The 25,430-nt window shown below is 41.8% G+C and overlaps 4 protein-coding genes and 1 long non-coding RNA gene across 14 annotated transcripts; 2 read left to right on the top strand and 3 right to left on the bottom strand.

The window, feature by feature from the left end:
* Positions 1–88: 88 nt before the first annotated feature.
* Positions 89–1,320, bottom strand: LOC120834658 (uncharacterized). The gene is made up of 6 exons (XM_040202763.2): positions 1,276–1,320; positions 1,112–1,128; positions 933–1,012; positions 713–843; positions 562–628; positions 89–473 (listed from the first exon to the last, which is right to left on the bottom strand). Exons 1-6 carry the CDS (start codon positions 1,303–1,305, stop codon positions 376–378), a joined length of 423 nt encoding a protein of 140 aa, XP_040058697.1. The 5' UTR covers positions 1,306–1,320; the 3' UTR covers positions 89–375.
* Positions 1,321–1,642: 322 nt separating this feature from the next.
* LOC120834657 (retinoid-binding protein 7) lies at positions 1,643–4,752 on the top strand. Of its 8 annotated transcripts, none has more exons than XR_013453247.1 (8): positions 1,643–1,806; positions 2,074–2,252; positions 2,393–2,494; positions 3,105–3,137; positions 3,265–3,392; positions 3,900–3,933; positions 4,088–4,154; positions 4,455–4,752. XR_013453247.1 is itself a non-coding variant. In XM_040202760.2 (8 exons), the coding sequence occupies exons 1-8, from the start codon at positions 1,734–1,736 to the stop codon at positions 4,566–4,568; spliced, it is 726 nt and encodes a 241-aa protein (XP_040058694.2). In that variant the 5' UTR covers positions 1,646–1,733; the 3' UTR covers positions 4,569–4,752. The 8 variants fall into 8 exon arrangements, 3 of the variants coding, with proteins under 3 accessions (XP_040058694.2, XP_077948613.1, XP_077948615.1); XM_040202760.2 differs by having other exon boundaries at positions 1,646–1,806; positions 3,265–3,388; XR_013453248.1 differs by having other exon boundaries at positions 1,648–1,806; positions 2,741–3,137; positions 3,265–3,388.
* Positions 4,430–9,561, bottom strand: tardbpb (TAR DNA binding protein b). 2 transcript variants are annotated; one of them, XR_005714489.2, is made up of 6 exons: positions 8,050–9,561; positions 7,558–7,721; positions 7,323–7,463; positions 7,052–7,222; positions 5,885–6,947; positions 4,430–5,228 (listed from the first exon to the last, which is right to left on the bottom strand). XR_005714489.2 is itself a non-coding variant. In XM_040202753.2 (5 exons), the coding sequence occupies exons 1-5, from the start codon at positions 8,288–8,290 to the stop codon at positions 6,453–6,455; spliced, it is 1,212 nt and encodes a 403-aa protein (XP_040058687.1). In that variant the 5' UTR covers positions 8,291–9,561; the 3' UTR covers positions 4,430–6,452. The 2 variants fall into 2 exon arrangements, 1 of the variants encoding a protein (XP_040058687.1); XM_040202753.2 differs by having other exon boundaries at positions 4,430–6,947.
* Positions 9,562–9,591: 30 nt separating this feature from the next.
* LOC120834654 (guanine nucleotide-binding protein G(I)/G(S)/G(T) subunit beta-1) lies at positions 9,592–21,901 on the bottom strand. Of its 2 annotated transcripts, none has more exons than XM_040202755.2 (11): positions 21,486–21,901; positions 15,671–15,780; positions 15,485–15,523; positions 15,296–15,402; positions 15,019–15,082; positions 14,105–14,267; positions 13,950–14,016; positions 13,670–13,871; positions 13,348–13,564; positions 13,103–13,218; positions 9,592–11,265 (listed from the first exon to the last, which is right to left on the bottom strand). In XM_040202755.2, the coding sequence occupies exons 2-10, from the start codon at positions 15,725–15,727 to the stop codon at positions 13,112–13,114; spliced, it is 1,023 nt and encodes a 340-aa protein (XP_040058689.1). In that variant the 5' UTR covers positions 15,728–15,780; positions 21,486–21,901; the 3' UTR covers positions 9,592–11,265; positions 13,103–13,111. The 2 variants fall into 2 exon arrangements, with proteins under 2 accessions (XP_040058689.1, XP_040058688.1); XM_040202754.2 differs by having other exon boundaries at positions 21,158–21,638.
* LOC144388967 (uncharacterized) lies at positions 20,587–24,214 on the top strand. Its single transcript, XR_013453252.1, has 2 exons — positions 20,587–20,760; positions 23,605–24,214. It is a non-coding gene; the product is annotated as an uncharacterized LOC144388967 (long non-coding RNA).
* The last annotated feature ends 1,216 nt before the right edge of the window (positions 24,215–25,430 follow it).

Genomic DNA, 25,430 nt, shown 5'->3' with positions numbered 1-25,430 from the left:
GATTGTAAAGTGAACTTTGTGTGTTGTTATTTTGATTAACATCATTTTCCATTTTGGGAAAGTTACAAACTGATTCAAATCCAAAGCATTTCATTCTTGCTATAATATTTAATGTACTCTTTCACTACTGGGATAATTATTATGCACTAAATCTACAGCCAGAAAAACACATTAATATCCTGACTGATTGTTACATGAAACCAATGTCCGGCAAATAAAAACAAACTTTTAACAATTGACAGAAACACAGAAACTGCTTTTCTTCAGTGAGCATTACAACCAAAGAAGGATTAAGTCACTTTCTCATGGCTTAAAGTTTCCATTTGCTCGTGGCATGGAAACCACATGAAATCTTAATATGTGGAGTCTCCGGTGTCACCGCGAGACAGCTGGACCGCTGTGCCGCTCATTGTTTCTGCTCGGGTCCGTCACGCGCTGCCTGATGGACAACCAGAGTCTCGCCATGAAAAACCCTGAATAGACACAGGCAGGTGTTACTCCTTTAAAGGGAAAATCATCCAGCGTACCAATGTTCTATAATTCAGAAGCGCTGTACTTCACCTGTACTGAAAATGGAAGCGACAGTAAGAACAAGGGATGTGTAGTACAGCTCCGGGGTGCTTCTGGCCTGTGAACACACGTTCATGTCCGTGGGTTTGATGCTGCGGTTTCTCTACGTAACCTTGTGATAACGCCTCACTCATTGTCTTACACATGCTGCTGCTGTCAGAGTCAGGACGGCTGTGCACAGTCCTTGTCCACATGTCAGCAGGCCAAACACGTGATAGGAGGCCCACAAGCTCGGAGGAACCGGGTCCATCAACGTGAAAATCACAGATAAACCTGTTGGAAGAGTCTCTGTTACGTCCCGTGTTGATCTCTTATGTAGTGAACGTGTTTTTTTTAAAGGTATCAGGTGGGATGGGATTTACCGGAAGCTATGAAAGACAAGGCGATTGAGGCGGATAAGTTGTTGAGAAGAGGCTGCACGCAGTATCTGGTGGATTTGGGCCTTAAAGCAAAGAGGACGGCATGATTCATTTCCCATTGCCTCTTGTACAAGTGACCCATGGCCTCTACGGCTCCGTGCCATCCCCTGTGTCCTAGTTACCTTCCCATGACGTAGAACTGAGGGACCAGGACAAGTGCCACGAACAATGCGTTCACTATTTGACTGTAAGACAGAATAAAACCTCACTGTGAAACCTATTGTAAGGCGAGGTATTGTTTTCTATCGGATCGAGACTAGACACGACTAATGAAAACAGAACTTACAATTTTACCCTCTGGCTCCTTGGTATCCATCTGCTGCTGTGATACGCCATGAATATCAGCATGTAGAGAAACATGGACGCTGCACTCTCAGGCCGACTTCCCCGCAACAATACTCCTGATGGCTGGCTGAGTTCTGCTGGGAACCAACAGGAGGGAGGGTTGTATTTCAGTGCTGCACATGCTGCGTATTGTATTCCCTACAGGCTGAACATCTGCACATGAGTTTCTAACTATAGGCATCTAAGAATAAAAGCCTGTGTAGAGGTCCTATGAGCAGGAAAAGAGTGTTATACCTCCGGTGCTCCTCCTTTGTGTTTTACTCAAAATAGTCGCAGGCAGCAACGCATTACCCTTGCCCCATATTGACACACCATGATGAAACATCCCTCCCGTTCATTTAAAAGCACTTTGCTTCTGATACACATGCCTTTGAGAGTCAGAGATTCAAACATCTAAAGATGCCTGTCGACTACAGCGGGACATGGGACATTGTCAGCAATGTCAATTTTGAGGGATACATGGTTGCACTTGGTAAGTGTCGGCTCTTTACACAGAATTGGAAGTATGAGCATTTTCTTTCAATGAATGTTTGGTTAGGTTAATGTAAACTTGTTTATCATAGTGAATTTAGAAGTTTAAATTAATCTGTGAACAGTTCTTTGAGTGAATGTCTTATAGTGTTACATGTCCAGAGAAAGTGAACGTTTTTTTATTTTCTGATTAGAGCATGACGGGCTTGGTGACATGGTGGAGTTAACAAACTTGTTCTAAAAACATTCCTCCCTCTTTGACACACAGGCATTGATTTTGCAACTCGGAAGATTGCCTCAATGTTGAAGCCCCAGAAAGTGATTAAGCAAGACGGAGATTGTTTCACAATCAAGACATTCACTACATTCAAAAATTACGAGAGTTTGTTTAAAATTGGAGAAGAGGTCAAAGAGGTGACTAAAGGGATGGACAACAGGACATGCCACGTAAGAGCTTCAGTACATATAATATTTTAGTCACGCATTTTAATGTTATGATCAAAAGCAAGCAAATTACTGTTTTGTGTGACTGTAGTTTAAGAAATGTGCATTGGCTGTGTTTGTATTTCATGTTTGTTCTCCATCAGACTGTGGTCAACTGGGAAGATGATAAGCTGGTGTGTGTTCAGAAGGGAGAAAAGAAGAACCGAGGGTGGACTCACTGGATTCATGGAGATGAGCTTCATCTGGTATGACTAGTCTTCATTCTGGTGACCCTTACACTCCAGCTGGTGTTTGTGATGAGGAATATATTAAGTCCACACAACTTTGTCATTATTTCTATTATTCTGTGCAATAACCCAAACCCCAAAAGAAAAAAGGATACAATTCATGTAATTGTGTGATCGTTTTTAGCATTTTATTCTTACCATAGCGTGTTAGGACATTTTACAACTTATATTTTAGTTATTTTATATGATATTTTCTCTCCCCAGGAACTTACTTGCGAGGATCAAGTCTGCAAGCAGATTTATAAAAGGACTCTGTGATCTTGTCTTTTAAGAGAACTCCAATCAACGCATTGTGAAGAAATGAGATTGCTTAAAAAGCCACACAATATAGCTCATATACTCATAAAGAGCATGTAATGTGGGTGTGGTGTAATGTAATACCTCCTCCGCACCACCCGGTGGCGCTGTGTATTAAACAAGAAACCAAACTCGGACGTTGTGGGCGTGGATTACTTTTACCCGCGAGTTTTTGTTTTTGTCTCGAAATATGTGTTCGTAATTTGGCGTCGACGTTACATCTTGTTTTTTTTACTCTTTCTTACTCGATTGAACCCGCCGTGAATAACAGAACATGTCCCTCGATGGAGACGAGACTCAGCAGGTAAGAAAGTAAGTGCGCGTGTGTGTTTGTGACGTTAGCTCGTTAAGCTATCACATCTGTTTGCCTGTGGTAGGCTAACACATCAACCATTGATTTATCTTCATCTGATCAATGGTTTTGACCTCAGAGGTTAAAGGCAGCGGTCCATTACACCGTTGGTTGCCTGTGTCAGAGGATGGGAGACGAGCACCGGAGACCGTTCAGCCGACAAGTCGTGGCGGCGATTACCGAGACCGCGTTCAGACAGTGCGGTGGGTGCGCATCGCTCCTTGAGTCACTTTTAGTTTTTTGTTCGTTATCCGCGCACCTGGGTCAAAATCTACTCCGTGCAAAATGTTCAAAAACAACACATTATCAAGATGTTTATTTATCAGAACCAATAGTTAATATTAGGTGTATTTTTGTGATTCAAGAAGATCGAGCAGCGCTACACAACCATTTCTTCTGCAAATTGCTTTCTGTTCCCTAAAAATCACGTTTCTGAAAATGTGCTCTTTTGGCATCCACTCATCATTATTTTACGATGCTTTGCAAAGTGATGAAACAAAGCTCTTAAAACGGTTTACCATTTCATTTTTAAATTCATTTTGTTTTCCAGGTTTATTGGGAAAAGTACAGAGAAACATTGTTTAACTAACTGAACCCATGTGCATGCATACTTCTCATGTGTTTTAAAAGTACAGCTGGACAAAAAACCATTCACAGTATTTTCTAATTGCCACCAGTCAATCTTAACTCAATTCCCTCATTTTTTTCTTTCAGATGTATTTGCTAAAGACCTGGAGGCCTTTGCAAGGTGTAACTTTTTTTTGTCACCATAACACCCTAACCTGGCAGATGAGTTACCCACGTGCTCTTTTTTATTTTATAAAATACCTGGAGAAGTTGTCGACAAAGTGTAATCTCCATTTTCTATAATGCATATAATTTAATTCAGTCTTTGATTTCAGGCATGCTAAAAGAAGCACGGTGTCTCCGGATGATGTAAAGCTTGTAGCCCGCCGTAGTACCGCCTTGGTGAGTTATTTCAAATCTATTTAAAAAAAGGAATTATTCAACAAATTGTTTAACTTATGAGCCACCAAATCGAAATAATTGAGGTAATCCAGTGAATCCATGTCTCATTGTCTTACTGTCCAATGTTATGCAACAACCGCCATGTAAAATTCCTTGTATGCAACATATTTTGGCAATAAACGTTCCTGATTCCTGAATGTAGGCCACTCAAACACAATTTCACCCTATGTAATACAGAAACTATGTAGGGGGATATATATTCTACAGCAGACTTGTTTGATTTGCCTTTATTTATTTCAGTCTGTCTACATACATAATAAAAGTGAAGAACTGATCCAAGAGCAGAGGGATTTGAGAAAGAAGAATACTGGGAAGAGGAAAAGCAGAGACACTGAGGAGGAGAGCAGAGAATAAGGACAGAACACCGGCAGAGCTGCCGGGTCGCACTGGTTGCCAACATTCAAATGAACAATAAAGTTTACTTATACATGATGACAAGTTACGTGTCAATGGTGCCATAGCCATGATTTTATGGAAATGATCCATTTCAACTGTCCAGGGTTCTAGAAAATAAATCTTTGTTACATTTTGAATTAAATAACTTTTGTGAGTTGTGTTGATGCAATGTCATATGGTATCACATTGGCACTACTGTGACAATAGTGATGCCTGATTGGATTATTAAGTATAAATAAAGCTCTTTTTCTTAGTGACAGACTACAAGATCCTAAATTATATATCTGCCTTGATCACGATTTAGGCCCCCTATCTGCTATATACACTGACCTCTTAACGGAGGTCCACCTCCTGAAATCAAATGCAATCCAATAAGTCCATTACACACATTCTTCTAACCTTAGTCCCACCCCCTGAACTTCAACTTCAAAGTAGCTGTGGACAATTGAAAAGAGATCATATCTGCCGACAAGCTATCAAAAGCAGCAAACGGACAGGTACTAGCCCGGGGTCTGAGAAGGCCACACACTGAAAGTGTTGGAACTTCTGTCTTCATCCTTCAGAACAGACTTCAGTCAGGATGCAAACGGAGACCTCGACCAGCGGAGCCCAAGGTCCCTAGATATGTGAATCGAATTAGATGGGGTTTTTTATTTGACAAATGGACCCAATTAATATCAACTAAGCATCTATTCAAATGAACTTTATTATGGAACGCCCTTCATTTGACATGTTTTTAAACACCTCACAAACAACACAAGAGCTACTGGGAGCCAATGGACACACCACGTTCTCACACTATCACTCGCGTCCCCCAGAGTCTTCAGCAGGTGTCATCCACATCAAGTACACACTTACATATCAGTTCAAGAACAGGAAAGCACACACCATTCAAATCAGATTATATAAGCAATACAAATATTCATCACAACATTCCACTACATTTTGATGTTTCTGCACTTGATCAACATACTTAATAAAAAGTAAGGAAAATCGTGTAGCGATTAAAAAGAAAAAATCTTGAAGTACTACTTAAAGAATGTCCATGTAAGGGGGAGGCGCTCGTAGCGTCTGCAGCTTCCACTCACACATTCAGAAAGCAGTCAACTTGGGCTCTTACACTGCACAGCCAGTCCGTTTCACGCTTCTCTCCGTTCGCTCACTCATCGCTTCATTCTTCGTCACAAGCCATCCTCAATCGCACTCATCAGTTCTTAAAATGTCAGTTGCGCAGTTCTTTCCATTTAAAAGTGGATAAAAGTGAAAACACCCACCGTCTCTCAGAACATGCGGAGTGAAGCCGTTCTTTGATGGCATAGCATTTACAGGTGGGAAGAGGGAGAATGATACCGATATCACCCCAAGAATGCTGCCAAAGAGGAGCTTCCTCACAGGAAAATGGAAGAGAGGTGAACTGCAGAAGAGATTTCAATGAAGGCTTTTCCACAGAACTTGACTGTAAATAAAGTTGCACTTAAAACATTTAGGTTTCAACCAGATTCTTCCCAATGCAAGATTGCCTTTTTAAGTCGATGACCAAGCCGGATAATGGTGAACCACAAACTTTCATGCATTTTCAAAATGGTTATCACATTTCACAATACATGCATTAGAGAATCCAGTTGAAATGGATACAAACAAATGAGATCAAAAATAGCACTTTAGTCAGACATCCTAGTAAACGATTCACTTCAACACTTTCTAAATTAAATCTTTAGCATTTTTTCCAAATGTACAAAACATTTCCACAAAAGTGTTAAGTTGTCGGATACGCATCCACACCAGAAATACATTTTGAAAAGACTCATCTTTGTCACAATACTTACCATACAAATATTTAGCTTACATACCCCACCCAGATGACTTTGACTCCATACTGGACCCAAAACCTGAACTGAACCCACTACCGCTGGTCGCAGAGTTCGACCCTGTTCCCCAGCCGAGACCGGCTGAGCTGGTGCCATAGTTGCTGTTTCCTGCACTGAAAGACTGACTCTGGTCCCGACTAGAACTTGTTCCACTGGAGGTGCTGCCGGAAGTGGACGTCTGCTGCTGGCTAGCCAGCATACCCATCATCCCCCAACTACTCTGCAGCGCCGCCTGAGCCGCGGCCATCATAGCGGGGTTCAGGCTGAAAGAACCAAAATTAGCCAGACTACTGTTACTGCTGCTCCCCCCTAACCCACTACGGCTGCTACCAAATGCTTGAGCTCCAAACCCGTTCCCAAACCGCGTTGTACGATCAAACTGCCTATTGCCATGTTTGGGCTCAGCATTTGAGATGTGAACACTGACACCTTTGATTATTAGGTCCTCTCCACAAAGAGACTGTGCAACCTGTGACGGAAGGAAACAAACAAACAAAAAGAGACACGAATCAGGTCACCTGGGCAACGGTACCACTACAACAGGATGTAGCGTCTACAATTCCAACTGTGTACCTGATCATCTGCAAACGTGACAAAGGCAAAAGCACGGAATGGCTTGGGGATGAAGACATCTGTGACCTCCCCGTACTGCATAAAGAACTGCCGAAGGTCATCAGTGGTCATGTCCTCTGTGCAACGGCCTACAAACACTTTCCGGCTCCTCAAAGGCTCATCTGGACCTTGCTGTAAACACACAAACGAATATTACAGCATATAAAGTAATTACAATGATGACACAATTTTCGTCTTTAGTGGGTGTACATATGGACATCACAAGCTTCACCTTCGAGTTCGGGAGCTTGCAGTCACACCATCTCCCGTCAATCATATGCCGCTGGGAGACCACCTTTTCTTGTGCTTCATACTCAGTGAATCTCACAAAGCCGAATCCTTTGGAGTTTCCCGTTTTGGCGTCTCGTTTAACCTGAGAAAAGAACAAATGTTGAGCGCTGGAGATCAGTTGTGCCCACAAACAACCCACGGCGATGTGCATTTTATTACTATATGGAATGGTTTACCTGAACCATGATGACTTCTCCAAATGTGCTAAAGTAGTCTTTAAGGTCCTGTTCACTCGTTTTCCACGGAAGACCCAGTACGATCAGATCAGACGTCTTCATGTCTCCCCTCTTCATTTTCACAGCAGAGGATGCGTCAATTTCTTCCATCTTTCTTTTGTTATCTAAAATGTATTCAACACAGAAGTAGTTGGATTTTAACCTGACAGAGAAGACACAACCTATTCTATCATTCCATCACTACCCTGACTGTAAATAATCAGCAAGGGTGCTTGTGTGCTGCTAAATGTTTGGACAGTGTAGTGTTTAAAATGATTCCTAAAGGCCACTTATTAAAAAAAGTTAACCCACATGTTTCTCATGCAACTGTATCAGCTGCCAGAACAATAGTACAATAGCCTCCACGTAGCAGATCAAATGAATCCAATGTCGATGTGAATACAAAAATAACTTTCGCTGCATGCGGATGTTCGAGGACGTGGTCACGTGTACCTTTCGGATAGTTCACTACGTAGACCACATTGGCCCATCCGTTTTCTGGTGCGTGCAGGACTCCTTCCACGAGACGCACCCCCCGCATGCACTGAGACACGGGGCTCCTGAAGCGCAGGCCGCACGCGCCGGGGAACTGCGCGGCCACGGTGGAAAGCAGGACAGTGCCGTCGTCCTCGGACGGGATCTCCATGGGCTCCTCGTTTTCCTCCTCCGCCACTCGAATATATACTTCAGCCATCTTGGAAAACGTGTCCCTTGAATCCCTTGATGCTATAAGGTTAGCAGTTCTACTAGTTGTCAACAATAAGTGCTACCGGTAGCCGATGTTTCCCACTGAGACGTCGTTTGTTAGGAGTTAAGGAAATACGTGTCACGGTAAACTGCTATAACCAAAATGGCTTTAGTTTGGGCTACACATCCAGATGTTTCATAAATAACATTCACAGCATCGGCCTTAGCTGGTTCTTTGTTCGGCGGGACCACAGGGATCCGCTGGACAACTCGCTGCTGTTACTGCGTACGGTCCACACGACAACGCATCCAACGACAGATGTCCTCGAACTGCTCGAGTGGCTGACGGATATAACGTTACCCAATTCCAACAAAACGCGTGTCTCGTCTCGGGTGGACTTTCGGAAATACAACGGGGACTGTTTGTTTGTTTTTTTCCACGAGGAGAAATATGAAACCACCATGTACGGCCCCACCAAAATGGCTTGATCCAAGCGAGGAGGGAGCTACGTCACGGGGTTGGGCGGTTTCATTTCACGGGGGTGTTTGTATGTAGAATGTGTCGTTAATATGGACCAGTGAGTAAATCAGTAGCAGTTGGGGATACAGAAGAAATCATGTTGATGTAGCTGTTATTTATATGGAAGATAATACAACTCGATTACCTATCATAGTTCTATGGTAGGCCAATTGACTTGGCTCCGTTCCCCGTGTTGGGCAGATTCATTACCGTCGCTTGCTTCCGTGTTGTGTCGTAGCACAGATGGGAAGATGGCGGAAGAAATGAGGCAAAAGTGTCGAATTATGTTAAAAAATATGTTCACTATGTGTATGTCTCGTCGACCTTGTAGCCTCATACGCTTAGTTCCTCAAAATACACCATTGTAAATATAAAATATATTTTAGTAAAAATGTTGATGTAATACTACTTACATTTTCATGAAAAATAGCCCTTTTAATAACCTTTGACCTGCTATACTGAGACGTTTCAGGAGAATTGAGTGCTATTTTCAAAACAGCTATATGACATGCTGTAATTTTTAATAAAAGGTTTACTCTAGAAGGACATGTGGCACTTTCAAAAAGTAAAGCTACTTTGTACACTTCATTTGCTAATTGTTTGCTTTTAAACGTTCTTTTGATGCTTGTTTCCCTTTTATCTCGGTCCTCAGAACAATATTAAGAAATGTATTTTCACACAACTACCAAATACCTTCTGATCAGAGAAAGAATGTTGAATCTGAATAACATCTATATACACACCCACTAAAGTGTACTCCTGTTCATAGATCCAACTCAACACAGAGATCTCAAACAGCTTTTTATTACATTTCTTCAATCAATAACAGTACAATTTAGTACAGTATCTATCTTGCATCCAGCTCACCGTGTAACACCAACAGAATGAAATGAAATACAAAAAGTGAAAAGGTACATAAGGGTGCAGAGCTCTATAATATTAATGAAAAGAGAAAAGGGAATCCATCTCAGTTGAATTGCATTTTCACTTGTGGCCACACACGAATACATCACATTTATTGTACATCATCGCAGAACAAAGAAAATTGAAAATATGTCACAACTTTAACAAAAGTGCTTCTGTATACAGTGAAATGTCATTCAGATGCTCTGATTTTCAATTTAAGACCAAGAAAACAAAATGTACAAAAGTCTAAGTATGGACTGTATGCAAGGACGTTTTTGTTCCATTGAGAGTAAAGATTTGGAGGAGAGATGTTAAGGATAGAATTCTTACAATGATTGTATTCATTACAAAATTGGCATCAATAGAACTGGTAAGCATAATTTACACTAAGTATGCAGTTATTAAGTCTCCCCATCCTTGCTTACTCTGGTGCATGTGGTTACCAGTATTGGTACATTATGAATGTAGAATTTGAGCCAAAATGAAATTGGCGTCTAAGTTCAATCAGTCGTTTACTCTCCTTTTGAGGAAAAAAAAAAATCTAGGATTTTGCACCATTGAAAGCAAGTCTACAGCATGCACATCTAAATCAACCCATGGCAGACAAAATTAAAATGTCTTAACTTAAAACATCAGACCATTATTTTCAGACATTGATTTGTACATTTCATTCACAGAGTTGCAACTGCAGTCCCAAGCAAAGGAAGTGTCTATTTAGTCAGGTGAGGTGTTTCACTCAAAAGGGGACACTAAACACAACCCCCCTCCCCCCTCCTTCCATATAAGAAAATCCACCCATGCCCAGTTGATCTCAGCAACTACCTTGCTGTCCCACCCCTTCCCATCCAAAGTCAAAGGCATGTACAAGAATTAAGGGGGTTAACTGGACAAGTTACTCGTAATAACTCCTTTTGTACTGGAATGAGCATTCATAACTTATAGCATGTGCTTGGTTAGTTAACATAGTATTAGTTCAGAGGCAAAGCTTCTTCATGTGCAAAAGGCTGTGATGAAAGAAAAACGGCTAGTATATAAATACATCCTGGACACGTTGAAAGCTGCTCGTGTAATATGATCCAAGCTTTTACTTGCCGCATGTTTTCCGTCGTCTGTTTTATATGATTTAACTGGATTAGAAAGACAAGCTGTAATTCAAACATATCTAAAACCACTAAAGAAATGTGACAAAAAGAAAGCTATCAAGATTAACAAACCATCAGAATAGAATAAAAAAAGAAAAGAAAAAGTTAAATAATTTGTACAATTACACTCCAACATTTGCTTTCGAGACGCACACATTTGCAAGGGATGATAGTGTTGTTTTCTCTTTCATGGTAACATAAAATGGTCCAAGAAGAAATGCACAAGTTTCTGATTTGATACCACAAGAGATCCTTTAACTAGGTGATAAACATTTGTGCTCTTCTTTGTGTAGGAAAGGCATTGGTTTCCCTTCGTTTATGTGGTGTCCAAGTCAGTTTAAACAGTGTTGAAGATGCTGTGGACATTCTGAAGTTGTAATAGTCTTCCAGTCAACTTTGGAGTTAAAAGAACATCTGGAAAGCAAAGACGAACAAAATTGAGAATTCAACTCATCTCATTTGATATACAGTTGTAGCCAGTTGAACCTTCTGTAAATGTTAAAACCTAATTGTAATTGGGAACAATCTAAAAAACGGAGGTGTCTAATAACACCGTAAAAATTATTGTGGACAGCACAATCATGTTATTGTCCACAATTGTCTCACAATAATTCAACTACCTGTTAAAAGCCAGTTGGAAACAGTTTGCGCTACGATTACTGGCAGACCTCGGTCCGGCTAGCGACCGACCCGTTGACGTGGACATGTCAAACTTGAGGCCTGCGGGTACAATTATATCCAACAATAAAATATCAATCGTCTACTATTGATGGCCCGTCAGGATATAGGATGCACACCACTGGTACAAAAAAAAATCCCAGAATGCACAGCATCAGATGTTCCTTCTCGAGAGGTCATCTGTGCTGGTCACTTGTAATTCATTTAAATAAGCCTCCCGAAAGAAAAGTTGACGCGGGAAACAGGGACTCGTAGACGGCTGTGAGGAAGAGCATCCACTTACTTTATCAGTAAACCTGTTTTCCTCATTTGTGGAGCTGGCGTGTCAGTCATTAAAGATTACAACATTATGACACAAAAAAACAGCGAGGGCTTTCCAAGCCAAGCTAAGGAAGGAACCGGTTATCGCTAGGGCTGTCAAGATAGCTCAAAAATGACGTTTGAATATTCGCTTATAAAAAATAAAAAAAACACAGAAAATATCTGGTATATATATATATATATATATATATATTAGGCGCAAATTGCAGGCACGTCAAAAACAGGACAAAGTAATACAACAAGACATAACTACTTGTATAGGTAATTTATCTAAGTTGAAACCGATTTAACAACATTACCTACACAAAAATAAATAAATTAACTAACGGCCAAGACTGCAGATCTCTCGCTCGCACACACGCACTCTCTGCGCAAAGCGGTTTAAATGAACGACAAATGCTGATCAAGAGGTCGCGATTCTTGTCCCAAATATGTCAGGCGTCATTCAGTCATTTTTTTTGGTACATTCTAATATTATTTTTCACATTCGAATAGTTGTTAAAAACAACAAATATATATTCGAAAATAGAATATATAGCCCTGGTTACCGCCTGATAATGATTTATAGGAAACAGTTGTAGATCTCCATCTCTGCAGGGAAGAAGTAGTGATGGCCCGGACATCCGTTATCCGTACAGCCGCTGGGCACAAAGCCAAAGGCTCAATTGTCGTCAGACACCTCATGGGGTCCAAAACTGTGTTGACATTTTTCTAAGTGTCTGAAATGTTTACAAAGTCACTATTTGTCAAAAAAAGATTTCAGGATTCAGTCAAGCAAACAGGCGCCTGCATTATGCAGCCCAGCAAAAGATTAAGAAATAGAAACATATTTCACTGAACCTTCTATGCCACATACGTCAAACTCGCGGTCAAATCCGGCCCGCGGAGGCGTCCAGTGCGGCCCGCCGCCAAAGCCGGGGGACTGAATTACAGAACGATCCTCACGCACGCGCGATCACTTCTGCTTCTTTTATATCGATTCACGCCCCCCCCCCCCCCGTCGGCTGTACCGGATGGTCAGCGCCACCCCTCCGTATAATTTTAATGGTCTGGCCCACGTTCGATCGAAGTGGGCAGTATCTGGCTCGGACGCCCTGATGTATGCACATGCGACCAAAGCACAGCAGCTTGTACTACAGCCAATCAAAAGATGAGACATCAACACCTGTGCACCGACAGCTTTTGGACTAGTACTTTGCTAAGAACAGTATTAGCTAAAAATGTAGGAAATTAAAAATTATAATAAAAAGACCTTCAGGCTTCAATTCCAGATCTTCAGAAAACTGTCCCAGGATCCTGTTGCAACGGCCATGCCGTCATCAGTAACTCCCAGGCAGCTAACGCGGTTGTCATGTCCAGCCAATACACCTACATGAGTATAACAATAACTTAGTCAAGTACATTTTATAGTCAATAATTATTGACCCAAGCAAATTTTGGTAAGACGATACAAAAGCAAGAGCTGCTTTTTTTATTTGTATTTGATCAATTGCTTACCAGCACGGTCGGCTTTTAGTGTGTCCCACACATTACAGTTGAAGTCATCGTATCCCGCCAGAAGCAGACGGCCACTCTTTGAGAATGCAACGGAGGTGATTCCACAGATGATATTGTCATGAGAGTAGATCATTAATTCCTGATCGGCACGCAGATCAAAAAGCCTGCAGGTGGCATCGTCGGAGCCCGTGGCGAAGGCATTGCCATTAGGGAAGAACTAAAAAGTCCCAAAAAGACAATTTTAATGCACGACAGAGGAATGAACAACGACTGGACCAACATAAAAACATGGCATGCAGTACAGATTTTTTTCATCACTTACACAGATGGCGTTGATGTCGGACTCGTGGCCGGTGAACGTCTGTCTGCACATGCCCTCTCGAACATCCCAGAGTTTAGCGGAGGCATCACAAGCACCAGAGACGAATAACCGGGTGTCAGGGGCCAATGACAGGCTCATGACATCACCTGTGTGTCCAGCAAACGTGGTGGTCTGCTGGCCGGTCTCAATGTCCCAAAGTGCACTGCAAATTAGAATACACAATCAAGATAACCGTTTATTTCATTTTTTGCAATGTTCATACAGCAATCCTTTTACTTACCAAGTGGTATCTCCAGAGCTTGTAACAATCTGGTTGTCATCAACAAAGCGACAACAGGATAGGTATCCTGATATTCAAAGAATCAACAGGAGTCATTCGTATGTCATGTACATAATTAGGAGTACAACCACCAACAGGCCAAGTGGATCATGTACCTGTATGTCCAGCGAGCTCGCGGCTCACACGTACATTTCCCTCACGGGTTTTCAGGTTGTAAATGGAGCAGATGTTGTCTAAGCCACCACAGGCCACATAGTTTCCTGATGGTGCGTATGCACAGGTCATCACCCAGGAAGATCGAAGTGGGATGGCATGAACCTACAGATGGGACACACACACACACACACACACACACACAAATACATTAGCTCAGTGTTATTACAGTTTGATGGAAAAATGAGAGCATGCATTTTGGGCAAAAGGCTGCTACTTTGTGCCAGTCACAGGAGCCAAAATGTGGCAACTTAAATTTAAATAAAGGCTGAAATGGGCAATGGGTTTTATTTGGACATTTGTCGGTCTTGATACTTTATAACAATTACTTTTTAATGGCCAGTTGGATTTATGGGTCAATATGTGACAATCAACATCGGTTTTTCGTCAGTGTCAGTAGAAAAAGCTCTGCACCATTTTAAAAAGTGCCATCTGTGGTTGGGATGCCTGCCCCCCCCCAGGGCAGAGGCCACGGACGCTTCTCTGTCAGCTGATCTGCAACCCTTTTCAAATGTATTCAAAAGGATTTCCACATGAGCAGAGTTGGTTCAGCTCCTTCAACTAGAACCTTGTGAGCAACCTAATAATAGGTGCACGTTTTCAAATGTAGTGTAGCAGGAACATGAGGAGGTTTAACAGGGATGGATGGAGTCATTGATATGAAACACGGGAGACCAGGACCATCATCCATCTGAATCGGCTTTTCCTGAAACTGCCTCAAGTTAGAAAAGGGCAGCAGGTATTTCTGTATTGTATTTTGAGGGCAACATTGGCATGCCGAAAAATAACCCTATATCGTTTTGCTTTCCAATTACTATAGATGACATAGATTGAAGAATTTACTTATTGACCGTACCTTATTTGTTGTATAGCTGTCCCAAATAATAAGTTTGCCATCTTGGGATGCGCTGACCAAGAGCCTACACAAAGAAAGCACAAACATCAACACCATCAAAACAGAAGGAAAAATACGCCCGCCAAAAAGCTGAAAAACAAAGTAGAAATAGCCACGAGTTTAACAACTCCTATGCTTGGACATTGTTTAAATCTAGGAGTAGCTTTGTACAACATTTGACGAGCAAGAACAGAATGCAAAAGTCTGAAACTAATACTTTCTGAGGAAAACACTTTACCTGGAATCTGTTCCCCAATGCATGGCATAGATTTTAGCCAAATGACCCCGAAGCGTTCGTCTTGTACGCATTTGGATTCGGCCAACGGGGTCAATACTAGCTGTGATCTGCAAGAACATTCATTGCTTTGGTTACATTCTGACTAAAGGTTTTTCAACATAAGACAAGGATCATGAAGATAATGGTTACCTGTGAAAGTGTGGCATCTGCACATGCTTTCCTGGCATCCTGATTAAAAGAAAAACTCAAATCTTTAGGGAAGGATTTCTCACACCAGTCGTTGCATTGGCATTATTTTAACTCAACTTGTGGGATTTATGACAATAATCAGCGGTGTGGCATATAGAAAGGTTTTTTTAAAAACCTGTTACTCACGCGGATTTGATTTTTCAGCTGCTCTGCCTCTTGGCGTAACTGGTCCAGTTCACTCATTTTTTTCCTTCTTTTTTAATTACCTTCCTCCAGTTCCCGGGGCACTTGTTGATCTGAAACAAGAAGGAAGCAAATCTCAGACATTCCAAATCTTTGCCAATATATTTACTATTTTCCTGAACAACAAACAAATCCAACAATAGACTATTAGTAAAAAAGAACTTTCAGCCAGTTTCAAATGGGTTAAAAGTAAACTAGTACATATTTGGAACATAAAAGATAATAGTTCTGTGTCACCAAGAAAAGCCTGACACAATTCAGAATGCTAGACGCGTATTCTTAAGGGTCAACTTTCCAATGACCTGAATCATTATTAGGGGTGGGGGGAAAAGATTTTTCGATTTCTCTCGATTCTCTCCAGAACGATTCAGAATCGATTCAGAAAATTCAATAATCGGAATTTTAAAAATGAAATTAGTTCGCCTGCTACATTTTGTTCGCCCGCTATGCACGCATGCACGTCTAGTGCGCCCAGCGCGCATGCGCACTAAACGCACCGAACGCACATGCGCGAATGTTTCTAAACAAAGTTGAAGCAGCACCAAAATGGCTGCAACGGAGAGACGTATCCGACCTGCACCGGCTTCTTTTAAAGCTGCTGTATGCCAGCATTTGGATTTTATGAGATTGACGGCAAGATGGACAAGACTTACACCATTTGACCAATCGACAAGGTCTGTAGAAGTAAAATTAAATGCTTCGGAAATACAACAAATCTGCAGAGGCACATTTCCCGACACGACTCAGAGTTGAGAGGAAAAAAAGGCACCCATTCCTCATGGCAGCCAGGTGACGATTGAACAGGCACTGGTACAACTGCCACACAACTCAGAGGGCAAAACGGAGAACTAAATCCATTGCCAGATTTATTGCAGTGGATTTAAGGCCATATTCAGTTGTGGAGAACATGGGTTTTCGGGGAATGGTGAATACACTGGAGCCGAAGTACAAAATACCTTCTCGGCGATACTTCACCGACACAGCTGTACCAACGCTGTACAATGTGTTGAAATGCAAATGCCATAAAGTAGCGTATTGTTGTGTAGCGTAACTTATTTTCTGTCTCAGGGATATGCTGCTTATTACCCATAATAAAAGGGGCATTTTGTGTTTGAAGTCTTCTTCTTATCATTGACTAAGAGAAGCTTTTTCTTTAATAATTTAAAAGAAAAATGAATCTGTTTAATATGTTTTTTACATAGGCTACTTCCATATTGTGTTGAAATGCAAGCTGCATTGGTTCTTGCATTATTGATAGAAAATCATATTTGTGACAAAGATTCTTTTTTTCTCTAATAAAAAACTCGAAAATCGAGATGCATCGATAATCGTTTTATCAGTTTAGAATCGATAATTGGTTTTGAATCGATACTCGGTTTAGAATCGAATCGTTGACCTCTGAATCGGAAGGTGCCAAGAGATTCCCACCCCTAATCATTATCCTGTTGACCTCAATCCCATGCATATCATTTTAACTAACTGATCAATAAGCCACTTATATTAATGCTGACTGAGCAGGGGGAGTCACAAATTGGATCCAAAACAATTCCTTTTAAACATTCACACATTTATCAATAATTATTCTGAATCCTCCAGCGCAAACGACATGTGCTGTACAAGACACCCACTTAATTTACATGAACTGAGAGATTAAAGTGAAAACGTAGTAAGACAATTCCTACACCACAAAAAACCCCACTTCCAACTAAATCACATTTTCAGATAAATCTTGAGTAGGAATAAGTAAATGATTCCACTTTTAGTTACTACATCAAAGAGCATTGTATGTCGATTTCTATGGTACCGTTTCTTGCACATGCAGAGCCCATGTAAATTCATTCAAAACACTTTAAAGCATTTTTTGGAAGTAAGGCACAATGTAACCACATTTGGTATCTGTTCTGGTATTAAATCTGACTAGACATGTATCGTACTACACCAAGAGAACTGGTTAACATACGGTAAGTATGCATATACAATTTTGACAACAAAAAAACCCCATTACAACGTTTTTTCTACTAATCAAGTATGAATAAGCTTGTGTTAATCTAAAAAAGGCAATAGTCTGGAGATTTACACAACAATTCTTTGAGCAGATATTGGCTCGACACTAAAAACTACTGTCAGTGCAAGTTGTCCTCTATGAGAAACATATTGGCCGGTTGTATCTTGGAAAACAAACAATAAAGAAGATGTTTGCTTAGTGCGGGAAGCAGCTCAAAAATCAATATTACATTGTTTGCAATATATTGTTGTAAAACCTGATTAACTGCCTAAAGAAAATTCAAATCCAATTTTAGTGCAGCTTGCATACAGCCATGCAGCATTAAGGTTCCCAGTTACCTTACCTGGTGTACATGGGTCAGTAGGCCTATGTGACTGGACGTTTCACTCAACATCTTAACATCATGCTATAGGTCCTCGGATTGGCTGACCTTTTTACAGTTGTCCTCTTACACCTATTAATCTTTAAATAAATGTGTCATGTAAGGTAATCATTATGCAGTTATTATCAGGGGACAGCAGAATGCAGTTCCGTTTGAAAACGTGAGATTATTTTCCAAAAATATGAATTTGTTGTGGCTTTTTTTTCATAGAAGGAATTCAAGTAGATTCAGTTATGCAGATTTGTCTGTTTGGTCCATGCGGTATATCGATTCATGTATAAACGTGCATTTGGCCGGGAACATCTAAAATAGTTTTATCCGACGCTTAATTAATGATTCCCCTTTCAAACACAGTTCTGATTAATTAAATAACAGGCTACTGGAGGTACACCGACAAGTTTTTGTCACCACTAATGGGTGATCTCTGCAAATGGCTATCAATACCCTGTATTTATTTACAGGTTGTTATATTAAATGTATACTTTATTCCCTAAGAAGTAATAAGCGTTCATTCTTAAATGTATAGCAAAGCATAAAAGTGATGTGTTAAGTCCAAAAGTGGGATATCCTGGACTGATGTTTTACACCCATGTCAAAAATATTCCACAATTGGAAATATTATTTCCCATTGACCTCTGTGGTTGCTTACTGTAGAGGACTTCCTCTCCCTCATCACTTCTCCTTTCCAAGCGCCTGATCAGGGTCAGCTGACTGCATGATAAACAATGAGCAGAGGCAAACAGCTCAGAGTCTTAGCGAACCAGCTGTTCTCAGGTTCCTCTAGGGATGTCTGTGCCTGCTCTTTTCAAAGCACGCGTCTTATATTTCCACTGAAGGATCAATAAATATATAGATATATGCATCTATATAGAGTTTATATCTGCTTTTTAAAAGGACAGGGCCGCTTAGCTGTACTGTTGAACAATGATAACTAATGCTTCACAGGTCTAAAGCTGGATCATAGAAAAAGGCATAACCAGCTATATCACTGAGCAACTACATAATCCTAAAAGCTCAAATCCTCCTTAAATGAGTCTTTAATCCTAAACATGTCCACTGCCATGAACAGCCGGCAAAGCCACTACAGGCATTAGAAATATGTTTTGCCATTCATAAAAGGATGATAATAATCTTAATGCTTTTAAACATAACATGCTTAAAGCAAGTGCCTGGATTTTAACACTGCCATGAAAGCCAGAGACCCACTAGAGCCCATCGACCAGCTTCAGTACAATTAGTACCACTGTCAAAAAAAGCTATTAAGACAATGTATTCAGACCGATAGATAAAAGTGCAAAGCCCTGGATCCACAACATGCATGTTTTCTAAACGGTGTCCGTGCACAGGCTCACCAGTGTGTGCAATAGTTGACTTAGTCACTGTGTGCAGTTCTGTGATTTGCCTACAACAGTTCGGTAGTTTGCATTGCATTTGAATGGCCGCTTTTAGTCTGTGTGTTACTCTAATGTGTTACCATATAACGTTGCGGAATAGAGCACATAAATCATTCGTATCCGTCTACGTTAATTCGGTTTTCTACATTCACTTAAACGCTTCGCATCGTAATGATAATGTGACCGATGGAAATCACAGAATATGCAGCTGAACGCCATCTTGCAGACGGCTGCCGCTAGTTAGCCTGCTAGCTGGCTCGACTGAAGGCCTGCAGGCACGGACGAGCTAACGTTTAGTTCCAATAATGAAATGCACGGACTCTTTTTATTAGCAACACTTTCGCCTGTCGATTAACAACGGGGCCCCGTAAACAAGCGAAGTCGACACAACGTTAAGACGAATCTGATGACAGATGAAATGAAATGTCCATGGTGAATAGTGCAAAAAAACATAACCACCGCCACTTAGAGGGTAGACTCGGCTGCTCTTCCGCAATTGCATGGAGTGCTACGTTAGTTAGCTTCTAAGCCAATATAGTGTGCCAAACCCTGGAAACCCGGTGGTTGCTTGGCCTCCAGAAATCCACTTACTTACATACCAAAGAGCTCGTTAAAGCCGGCGATGCGCGGTTAATTCGATAACGACGTGTCCGTATGTTTATTCTCTAGCTAATCCTTAAGTGGACCTTAGCCTGTAAAAAAAGAGAAAAAAATGCAAGGTCGGGCGGCGGCCTGTTTGACTTCAGTAAGCAACAACTGCTGTAGCGCAGGCGGGTGATCAATCCTAAAGTAGTAAGATCGCCATATAATACACCTCAGTGCAAGTTAGCTCATTAATGGTTTTACATCAATAACATTACTGCACCGAGCTAAAGGCGTTTCACCGGCCCGGGCGTTCCGTTGCAGGAAGGCAGCAACATGCTAACTTATTACTTGAAGTAAAAAAACGGGTGTTGACGCGGCCAGTGACTGGCGGTAATTACATAACGTTACACGCATTTTAACGTTATTTAATAATGCTGGCTGCTCTGCTATTGCCGAGAACGTTCATTTGTTTACGGGACGTTTATTGTTCCAGCCCAACCCGATGTGTCATCATCAACTGACAGCAACATCCTTCAACGTATGCGTTAACTTCTCGCCTGGCATTACACAGCAACCCACGACCACCCGTGGACCTCAACATGTCAACATTACCGCTTCAGTGGACTTCAAATCCTTTTGGGCAATAACTACATAAGTTACTTGAAAGGTAACGTTATACTTTAGGCCAAGAGGCACCTCTGCAGGGCCATAACTGCCCCCCGCGTTAACGCTACTAAAACGCGTTACTTAACGTTAACCAAACGCAACAGACTGGATGCAGACGACGGTTATGTGAAGGTTTGTTTTGCAGCAATCGGGTTTTCCACCGCGAATACTGAACATCGGGATCCACCGCTGCAGACGCCCCTGGCGCTTATCTGCTCGTATTTGCTCAAGTAGCCGACTGCTCGTTAGCACACCTTAGCTAACTAAACGGCTAGCAGGCGATCTCTCGCTAACGCCACCCCACCCCCGGACGGTTCTCCGCCGCAAATTCATCAGCAAACAGCGTAAACATCCCAGTTGGGCGGAAGCAGCATTATCTTCGCATCGTTTCACCTTACCTGGGTCAATTTGCGTTTGGTTCTTTTGCGTTTTGGCATTGACTGGAAAGCGAGACGGTGTGTGCCTCCGATCCACGCATCGACGAACAGCGCTCGCTCGCTCGCTCGCTCACTCACTAGCTAGCCGGCTAGCGTTAGTTTTTTCCGAGGAGCAGCCCTTCCCGAACGCAGGCTACGGCTAAGGGAAGCTCGACAACCTCAGTCAGCCAAGCGGGGAGGGGAGGGGAGGGGAGGGGGAGACTAAGCACACCCACTACCCCCTCTAGCAAAGACAACAGCACAGGGAAACAAACACATAAAAACACTCCTAATTTTAAAGTCACTATACCTCATTCAACAAGACCAGCCTATTGTCTCTCCCCTTTTTGCCAAGCCTAACATCTGCCCTTTCCGTAGTTACGCTCTCGTCCGGCCATCGAACGGCGAGATGTGGCGGAGATGGGCGCGGTGACCCTGCAGTCGGCGCCGGGAAACCCCACGCTGCAGCAGCGGCGGGTAGAGAACGTTCGAGGGGTGTTTAATCACAGCCGGTGGATCACATCGATCATCTGGTAGAGAACTTCGTCACAAACGGTCTATGAAACGAAGAGGATGCGTCGGTTTGTTCGGACCCCAAACTCCCGAAGAAGGAATTAGTAGAAACGATTCCAATAGCTAATAATAGCACTGTCAAAACAAAAACATCTGGCCATCGTTAATTAGGAAATAGTGCGGTGTCTTGCTGTGGTGCCCGGGTACTTGCATGTATATTTAGAATGGGCTACACGTCATATATACTTTAACATCAAAGTTACTAGTTATTGCTCCTTTTTGTGGTGTTGTTTGGGGAAGTTTTCGTAATATAAACATTCACCTGAAATATCACAAAACAATCGGAAATCATCTATTTGCTGTTCATACATTTTCTGTGTAATTGTGCTGGAACTTTCATTAGAAACCTGATTACAGAAAAAGATATTATGTTAAAGTCAAAAAGAATGGCTAACAGCAAGCTGGTTGCAGTTCCCTAAAGCACATTGTGTGATGTTGAGTTCAGAAAATGCATCTGATATTTTTCATATTTCGTTATCTTCTCTATATTATTCTTGTGTGAGTATGGCATTATATTTCAACTGATTACATATTTATGAAACCATTTATCTTCCAATATTATTATAAAGCAGATTGCCTTTTGTTACTTGAGTAACTAAATATTCCTCATGGTGATTAGCAACTTTATCCATAAAAGGCCACAAAGCGTGCCTTTAACCTCTGGGGAAAGAGCATTAGAACTGTAGCTGCGATGAAGCAGAAACGTCTTCATCATTCTTCGGTAACTGTTTGCACAGTGCCTGTCCAGTCCTCAGGAAGGATCTAACTCCACAGACAAGAGTAAACAGGCTATATGTTAGTGACATTGTTCAGTACAACATGAAGTAAATCCAGATGCTGTGCTGGTTTGTTCTCCACTGCCTTGTTAAATGTTAATTGAAATTCTGCAAGTCACGAATAACGAGTACAAAAGAGTGTTAGAGAAATATGGGGTTGATGTGGCGCAGGGGTAGAGCGGGTGCGCTGGGAACCGCATGTTTGGCGGTTTGAGCCCCGGCTGCTCCATGTTCCATGTCGAAGTGTCCCTGAGCAAGACACCTGACCCCCAATTGCCCGGGCAAAAATGTAAAAGCCATGCCCATACATGCACACACCAACACCTACATAAGCAATTACCTCATAATATGATCACATTTCCACACTAGGAATATAAGATATTAAAAAAGGCTTCATTATGTGGCCAGAAAATAATTTTAAAAACAGCACCAAGATTTTCTGAATCTTTTAAGTTGACTTTCTTTGGTATATTATAATTCACCATTTCCTTTCTTGTTTCATTCTTGTGTTAATGTCAAGGAATAGCAGCCCTATACCGTTTTCATCGAAACAGAAGAATATTAATCAAATCTAGGGGTTCTCGTAAATATATAGGAAAACAGAAGACGTAACTTAATGCTAAAATATCATTCAACGAATTAATTCAATTTGTTCATTGAAACCAGTGACCACTGGTTTATTTCAGAGATGCAGTGTTAATAATATAAAACATTCCTCCTCACAAAATAAGTACTACTGAATAAGTATCAACTGTCCATCTGATCCATTGTGATTACACTGCGTTGTACATTTATTTGTTTGGATTCCAAATTAAAATTAGATAAAACAAACCAAATTGAAAAAACTATATCTACTTGGTGGTGTTTACTGACATTATTGTGTCATATTGCATGGAGACATGCCAAGTACCAGCCTGCTTCAAGGCCTCCACCATCGTCCCTGTCCCCAAGAGGCCCAGGATCACAGGACTCAATGACTACAGGCCTGTCGCCCTGACCTCTGTAGTCAGGAAGTCTTTTGAACGGCTAGTCCTGACCCACCCGAAGACCCTCACTGACCCACTCCTCAATCCTCTGCAGTTCGCCTACAGAGCCAACAGGTCTGGAGACGATGCTGTCAACACGGCCCTCTACTTCATCCTCCAGCATCTGGTCTCCCCAGGAGCCAACGCAGAAACATGTCTCTGGTTCTCGGACCATCAGCACCGGTTCCCCCCAAGGCTGCGTTCTTTCCCCTCTACTCTACCCTGCACACAAACAGCTGCACCTCCAGTCACCAGTCCGTCAAGCTCCTGAAGTTTGCAGACGACACCACCCTCGTTGGACTGATTTCTGGTGGGGACGAGTCCTCCTATAGGTCGACGTGGCGCAGGGGTAGAAAGGGTGCGCTGGGAACCGCAAGGTTGGCGGTTCGAGCTCAATGCTCTGAAGACTGTGGAGATGGTTGTGGATTTCACCACGCTTCCCCATCACCCTGTGTGACTCCCCCGTCACCACTGTGGACTGTGAATTTTTTAACTTTTAAAAACTTTTATTCCTTTCCTTTTAAACTAACCCATAGCCTTATATTTTATTTGATTCCTGTTGTTTTGCGGTCCATTGTCGTACCGTCATGCACCAACCGCCAAGTCAAAATCCTTGTATGTCTGACATATTATGGTAATAAATGTTTCCTGATTCCTGATCCTGATCCTGATTTCTAGTGTTTTCCTAACGTTAAATATTAATTTCTAGACATGTACAAATGAATGCAGTTAAACCACCAAAGATTGGCGCGTAGCAGATGATGAAAGAGGCAGATTAAGATGGAGATGGATTCATTCATTATGAAGATTTGAACATACACTTAAAGGCCGTAACCATAAAAAAAAAGAAAAACTTCAGGTCAAAAGTAATCAAGATATATCGAATTATGTTAAAAAAACATGTATGTACGTCTGCTTGTTTATTCACTTCAATTCAGCCCTCAGTAGACTTTCAGTTTATGCAAATAATTCTGATTGAGATTAATTCCGGAGTTCTTTGACCTGCTGTTGTTTATTAGAACATTTAATTACAAAATACATGATGCTTTGTTTGTAGTTTGTATTGTAGTTTTTATGACGAGGACGACATTTATTATTTTATTTATTCAAAAACAGGGGACCTCAAGTGGGAGCTGAACATCAGCTCCATCACCAAGAAGGCCCAGCAGAGGTTGTTCTTCCTGAGGCAGCTGAAGAAACTCAACCTGCCGAAGACGATGATGGTCCACTTCTACACGGCCATCATGGAGTCCATCCTCTGCTCCTCCATCAGCGTCTGGTACGCTGCAGCCACAGCCAAGGACAAGGGCAGGCTGCAGCGTGTCCTCCGCTCTGCAGAGAGGGTGATGGGCTGCAATCTGCCGTCCCTGCAGGACTTGTTCGCTTCCAGGTCTCTGAAGCGAGCTAAAAAGATCGTGGCCGACCCCTCTCACCCCGGACAAAACCCGTTTGTGCCCCTTCCATCTGGCAGGAGGCTGAGGTCCATCAGGACTACGACCTCCCGCCACACCAACAGTTTCTTCTCGTCGGCAGTCGGGCTCATCAACAGAGCCGGTCCCCCACTGACTGACTCTGACATCCCACCGGTCACTCCCTTCACACTGCACACGTCACTTTAACTGTCATTCATCACTCGTCACTTTGTCGTCACTCGTCACTTTGTCGTCACTCGTCACTTTGTCACTTGTTCACTAGTGCACTTTATTTTAATATTTTTAAACTTTTTAAACATTTTTAATTTTTAACTGAACTTTATTCTCTTATTGTATACTAACCCATAGCCTCATTCTACTAACCAATAGCATTAGCATTTCATTTTATTTTATTACTTGTGCACTGCTGTCTTGTCTATTGTTACACTATCTACTGTCACGCACCAAC

Source organism: Gasterosteus aculeatus, chromosome 17 (assembly GCF_964276395.1).
Source record: "Gasterosteus aculeatus chromosome 17, fGasAcu3.hap1.1, whole genome shotgun sequence".
NCBI classification, from domain to species: Eukaryota; Metazoa; Chordata; class Actinopteri; order Perciformes; family Gasterosteidae; genus Gasterosteus; species Gasterosteus aculeatus.
Note: the sequence above shows the minus strand (reverse complement) of the source record. Positions and strands in the feature narration are given on the sequence as shown.

Coding starts and splice junctions, on each gene's coding strand:
- LOC120834658 (XM_040202763.2), bottom strand. CDS start 1,305: ATGGATACCAAGGAGCCAGAGGGTAAAATT. Junction 844..932: donor CTTGTCTTTCATAGCTTCCG/GTAAATCCCATC, acceptor CTCTTCCAACAG/GTTTATCTGTGATTTTCACG. Junction 629..712: donor CTCTGACAGCAGCAGCATGT/GTAAGACAATGA, acceptor GTGTGTTCACAG/GCCAGAAGCACCCCGGAGCT.
- LOC120834657 (XM_040202760.2), top strand. CDS start 1,734: ATGCCTGTCGACTACAGCGGGACATGGGACATTGTCAGCAATGTCAAT. Junction 1,807..2,073: donor GGGATACATGGTTGCACTTG/GTAAGTGTCGGC, acceptor TTTGACACACAG/GCATTGATTTTGCAACTCGG. Junction 3,934..4,087: donor GACCTGGAGGCCTTTGCAAG/GTGTAACTTTTT, acceptor CTTTGATTTCAG/GCATGCTAAAAGAAGCACGG.
- tardbpb (XM_040202753.2), bottom strand. CDS start 8,290: ATGGCTGAAGTATATATTCGAGTGGCGGAGGAGGAAAACGAGGAGCCC. Junction 7,722..8,049: donor CGTAGTGAACTATCCGAAAG/GTACACGTGACC, acceptor AATACATTTTAG/ATAACAAAAGAAAGATGGAA. Junction 7,464..7,557: donor GAGAAGTCATCATGGTTCAG/GTAAACCATTCC, acceptor TTCTTTTCTCAG/GTTAAACGAGACGCCAAAAC.
- LOC120834654 (XM_040202755.2), bottom strand. CDS start 15,727: ATGAGTGAACTGGACCAGTTACGCCAAGAGGCAGAGCAGCTGAAAAAT. Junction 14,017..14,104: donor CGAGCTCGCTGGACATACAG/GTACATGATCCA, acceptor TTTGAATATCAG/GATACCTATCCTGTTGTCGC. Junction 13,565..13,669: donor CCGACATCAACGCCATCTGT/GTAAGTGATGAA, acceptor GGGACTTTTTAG/TTCTTCCCTAATGGCAATGC.